Here is a 6,000-nt window from a genome sequence, read left to right on the forward strand (position 1 = left end):
GCTCCAGGTTCTGACATCATTGGCATCGCTTCCTCTCGCTGTCTGTCAGCAGAAGGCAGCGGCTGTGAACTTTAACCCCCCAGACACACCATCCCAACCTCATCACACACACACCAACACACACAACACACACACCAACACACACACCAACACACACACCTCTTCCACCAGCAGAAGGTTGAGTCTCTGTTCTCCACATGGCCGCCTCTCACCCACCCTGCAAATCCTCCGCCTCCACCTCACCTACCCTCTGCATTGGCAACGACAACAGTGTGTGTGTGTGTGTGTGAGCGTGTGCATGTGAGCGTGCATGGCGTGCTGCTGCGTGGTGAGCGTGCCCTCTGTCATTCACGCAGAGCAGCTCTGTCCAACTGTCACTTCCTGACAGGACGATAATCAATCTCTTTATTAACTGCTCTGCTGCAGACCGCCGTCACCGTGCGGGGGGGGGGGGGGGGGAGGAGGAGGAAGAGGAGGAGGAGGAGGAGGAGGAGGAAGAGGAGGAGGAGGAGGAGGACAGCAGGCTCCCAGAAGTTCTGACTTTATTTTAGTTGAGAAAAAACGAGCTTATGAAAAGCGTGCATGATCAGAACGATTATTATATGTGAATAAATTTCATATAAATTTCATATAAATTTGACATTGAAACCCGATCAGACGAGCATCACGTGTGTTTTCCATCTTTTTACTGGAATAAATAAAACTTCTGCACAATATTTAATTTAAAAACTATAAATGTTTATGTAATGAATTTGACCATAAAAACAAATATTTTCTGTTTTTTCAGATCATTTTTTCCTTTTGTTTTAATGACGTAAAGAAACTTCGACTCAGAGCGAAGAAGCAACTAAGTTTGTTGTTTTCTCTCATGCTGGAAGTGAAACTAAACGCAGAGAAGCGTCGTCGCCTGCACCTGCAGAATAATCCGCCGTTTAGTGCTGATGTTCGCCGCCAGCGCCACGCCGTTTCCACGGGAACCGCCACCGAGCTCCACAAAGTCCAGAAAATATTAACCGTCTCCAGAACTTGGAGAGAAGTCGGTCCTCGTGACGTGATTGGAGGTTTCCTGCAGCGTGTTCTCACCGCGTGATTGGTCGGAGATTTGAGGTGGGCGTGGCTAACACGAAGTGGAACGTTGCCGTTTTCGTGTTGTGCTGATGCAGGTTGGCGGAGGCGGTGAGAAAGTAGGAACGTGTGGACATCACGTGGCATTTAAAGGCATGGACACGTGTCAAACCGGAAGTAGAATCAGCTGCTGGTTTTTCTGTTTCCTCCTCAGAAGGGAATCACTTTTATGGATTATCTTCTGTCAGAGGTGATGACGTTTATGTTTGTGATCAACAGGACGAGTTTCTGGTGGAGACTCAGGCGAGGCTTCAGTCTGAGATCAGCCAGCGTTGCCACGCCAACGCCAGACGCCTCGAAGCCTCCGAGACCTGAACGGATGAGCCGGCAGACGCGGATCACATCAGAAAGGAAAGAGACATGCAAATAATAACACCACAGCAAATACCGACAACCATAAAACTCCAAATCAGTAATAACGATGGAGGCGATCTCCCTGATGGAGCATCTGCCTCCTTCATGTTCCCACCGAGCCGCTCCACCTGCCACAAAGCAATTCTGCACGGCCCTTCAGACGGGATTAACAGGAAATGAAGGAACCTGAACCACTTCGGGACTGTATGTCTGAAATGTTTCTAACTTGCAAACTCTTCACGCAACTAGCAAAATTCTACACCTTGTTTCGTGTCTTTACGACCTGCTTCTCACTTCGAATGATGCATAAATGACTCTTTGATCAAACCAAAGTTAATTACCAACATAACCGTACTTTACTTTAAATAGGACGAACCATCAGCGCAGAGAAACGTCTTTTCAGGCTCCATGTGAAGGAAACGCAGCAAACACACCTCAGTTCATCTCTATGTGGACACGAACTTTATTTAAATCACACCGGATCGGTACAGTCAAAGCCTCGCGGACCCCATGCCCTCTCTATGACACCCCAGGTCGGGAACCACTGGACTAGTCTCCTCTTTCATTCCCAGTAAAACTCCAGTTTGGTTTCTACAGGATCCGTCTTGAGGTCCATTAGAGCTGGACGGATGGAAAGTTTCGTCCGTTTCCTGCATCAGTTACATAATTTAGTCTGTTTTCAAGTAGCTAGCCGTCCATAGCTTGACACAGAAAACGGAGCAATACCCCCAAAACCACCTGGGGGCAGTGTTGAGTTGTATATCTGGCACACAGTCAGCAAAATGAAGGAACCAGAGAAGAAGAGAAGGAACAGGAAAAACACGACCCAGAAACCACCAAAAGAAAAAACTGCCCGAAAAGTTCAGAATCAAATAAATATTTGTGGCCTTCTTCTTTTGGTGTTTTTGGATGGTTGTAAACAACTATCTGTTGCTAGCGGTGCATTATCGCGGTGCGTTACCGCTACAGCCATGGTCAAAACGTGGAAGTGAGCTGTGAACTCAGCACTGCCCACTAGTGGTCAGACTTAACAACTGGCAACGTAAACGTATTAGGATGTTTGAAAGAGAAATCCCCGTTTACTTACGTAAGGGAGGAGAAATGGACCTTTCAGACCTTTACATCAAATCAATGACAAGTCAACGGGAACGTTCACATCAGTTACAAAAACCAGTCCAGCAATTTTAGTTTTGTGGGACGTTTCTGAGTCGCTAATAAGAAACTAAAGAAGTAAAATTTATTTTTGTGTTTAAAAAGGTAAATACAGATATGATAATTTATTCTGTGATGTGATGATGATACATAAAATGTAAAAATATACAGTATGTTGGGAATCAGCTGCATGTTGGTGTTATAATTCAGCTTTATTATAAATTTTGTTTAAATTTGGTTTAAATGTTTTCACAAGGGGGCTGATTATGTAGCTTTTTCTTCTTTCCGTTCCCTTTTATTGGGCTTTATATTTGTATTGATTGTTGTATGATTTTAATTATGAAGTAAATGAATTAATAAAACTTTGAAATTCCAATATAAACTTTTCTTAAAGGTCAGAGACAAGTGACAAATTTACTACTGGCTACTACCAGCTGCTTTAAAAACAGATTCATCACTTTTCACTTTAATTTCTAATCAAAACTAAAAGAATACATATGTCATCATTCAGGTTAATTTGACCTTTTAAATTAAAATTTGATCCCATGGATATTATATTATGCAAAATTTGGGTCAGATGTGTTTATGAAAGCTCCATAACTGGAAAAGCACTCAGAGAGCGCAAACCTCCTCTAAGGCCTTTAAAAAAATTCCTGGATCCAAACGGAGATCCGGATCACCACCACACTTAAATCAGTTCTTCCTTTTCACATTTCCAACAAGTCCTGAAAACTTCATGAAGATCTGTCCAGAACTTTTTGAGTTATCTTGAACAGAGAAATAAACAGATAAATGGCGGTAAAAACATTACCTCCTTGGCGGAGGTAATAACCTGGTCCTGCTGTTAAAGGGGGAAGAAGATGCACTCTGGTGGGATGTTGATGCTGAAGTCAGACAGAAATGATGGATGTGAGAAACAGAGCTGACTGAAACCTGGTTGCAGAGGGACAGGGTCATGTGACCCACCGTCCACGTCACATGCTTCACCGGTTTCCTGCTACCAGCCAATGGCTGCGTTCACATTAGTTTTAATTCCTCTTAAACCTTTAAAAAAAAGTTTAATTGAATTTAAAGAAATGAAAAGTGACCATGGAAGCACCTAAATCCAAATGGAAATCACTATTCCAAATTAAACTTAAATCCGTAGTAAGTGGCCGGTTGATTCCCGTTTTAAATCCGAACTGATTAATTCCTCCATGATGGAAATGTCTCCTGCCCCCGTCTCCGGTAAATTATCAACCTACTCCTCCTCAGCTGCTGAAAAAACTAAAGTTAAGCTAGTCTTCAGCTGCAGCTTCAAAAATCAAAGCAGAAATGGTTCTTACTGAGTTCTTCCATGTTGTAGCCAAAAGGAAAGGACCATAGACTGTATATAAAAAGATGGGCGGAGCCTCCGTGACGTCACCTGTAGATTTCTGAAGAGCTGACCCAGAGCTAACCAGCTACCGGAGGAAAGCGGGCTAAAGCTAAGTCACGTTATTAACTGGCCAAAAAAAAGTGGTTGTTACGTTCCTCCTTCTTGAAGTGGGAAGATCTGGTACCTATCAATCAAAAGGACACACCCCTAAATATGCCATAAATTTTTATATGAATTTATTTCAAAATCCACTTCCCCCACAGTTGTCATGAAGGTAAACCTGACCTGTTACACCTAAAATGCACCAGGCTGTAAACATATTTATTTCTGCTGTGAAGCTGTTTTTTTTTTAACATGGGAGTCTATGGGGATTTGCTGTTTTGGAGCCCCTAGGTTAGGGTTAGGGGTTAGGGTTATGGGGGGTTAGAGTTACGGAACTGCAGCTTTAGCACCTCTGCAGACTTCACTTTTAATTGCTGGAGCCTGGAGCATTTTGTCACAGAAAAAGTCGCAGAAAGTGGAGTTGTTTTGGGTTTTTCCCCCGATAAATCTAAGTACATCATGTCTGCGGCCTGTCCCATCAGAACCCTTCCCAAACCCACGATCCAAATTGGAATTATGCAAAGGCAAATAATGGTGTATTCCATGTAAAACTCAATTCAGAATTACTATTTCCTTTTAAACTCAAAGGAAAATATTTTAACTTGAATGATTTAATCTAGGATAAGTAATTCCAAACAACAAACATCATGTAACCATAGCCAATCACATGACAACATGTAGTCATGTGTTGAAGCCAACTCGCTGAAGTTCAGCATCAGGATGAGGAAGAAAGGGGAATTAGAGGAACTTACTGATAAAAATGGCGGCGGGTGTTCATAAGCCGATTACTGCTGATGGCTGCAGGGCATCAGAAAATATGAAGAACACTCCATGAACACATCCCCTCCTCCTCCACATCAATGACACATGTGACTGCCTCACACCTGTACAAGCATCCGCAGTTCTGCACACACTCCCACATGACACTCCACAGCCTGAGTGGGAGGTGTGTAGCAGCAGACTGACACCAGCAGCATGTGTCCAAAGGCTTTCCTTGTGAATGTTGCTGCTTAACAATGGCATCGCAGGTTGTGACGCATCTTCTGGCCTCAAGCTCCACCTAGAGGACTACAAAAAAAGGCTGCTAGTTGTGCATCTTTGTGCCATCAAGGCCACAAGACAGCATAAGTCATCAACTTGGTTGAATAGAAATAGTCCAACTACTATCGTCCATGAGCAGCTCAGTTGCAGTCATAGGCTGCCTATAAAAAGATGGGCGGAGCCTCCGTGACGTCACCCGTAGGTTTCTGAAGAGCTGAATTGAAGCTCGATGGGCGGTTCCTACCATCACCATCTTGGCATCCCACCCGGAAAATACAAATATGGGCAAAGAGGTGGAGCTGAGAGGGGGGCTGTGAGCGTGGATGATTGACATTGAGCAAACTCCGAGCTTTCTGTAGCTAAGAGCTAACTGAGCTAACCCGGAGATAACAGGAGCTAACCAGCTAACGGAGGTAAGCGGGCTAAAGCTAAGCTAAAGTGGGCTAAAGCTAAGTCACGTTGTTAACCGGCTAAAAACCGCAGCTGTTCTACGTTCTTCTGACTTGAAGCGGGAGATCGGGTACCTGTCAATCAAAAGGACACGCCCCTAAATATGCCGAACTTAAATTAAATCACTTTTAAATGAGCGAGTTAGAAAAAAATTCACTCCCCCCACAGTTGTCATGAGGGTAAACCTGACCTATTAAACCTAAAATGGATTTTTGTACCAGGCTGCAAACATGTTTATTTCTGCTGTAAACGTGTTTATTTCTGCTGTAAACATGTTTATTTCTGCTGTAAACATGTTTATTCCTGCTGTAAACATGTTTATTTCTGCTGTGAAGTTGGTCTTTTTAACATGGGAGTCTATGGGGATTTGCTCTGTTTTGCAGCCCCTTGTGGATGAAGGAGGAACTGCAGGTTTATGC

At 43.6% G+C, this 6,000-nt stretch overlaps 1 protein-coding gene across 1 annotated transcript in view; it reads left to right on the forward strand.

The window, feature by feature from the left end:
* The window catches only part of LOC306772713 (protein phosphatase 1 regulatory subunit 37), a gene marked incomplete at its 5' end in the record, with an annotated part of 64,598 nt that extends 61,969 nt beyond the window's left edge, over positions 1–2,629 (forward strand). The window contains one exon of the mRNA XM_079262316.1: positions 1,345–2,629. Coding sequence (XP_079118442.1) covers positions 1,345–1,440 — 96 coding nt within the window. The 3' untranslated portion in view covers positions 1,441–2,629. The remainder of the gene's footprint in view (positions 1–1,344) is intronic.
* Positions 2,630–6,000: the final 3,371 nt, after the last annotated feature.

This window comes from Telmatherina bonti (genome assembly GCF_933228915.1).
Source record: "Telmatherina bonti genome assembly, chromosome: 22".
In the NCBI taxonomy this organism is placed as follows: Eukaryota; Metazoa; Chordata; class Actinopteri; order Atheriniformes; family Telmatherinidae; genus Telmatherina; species Telmatherina bonti.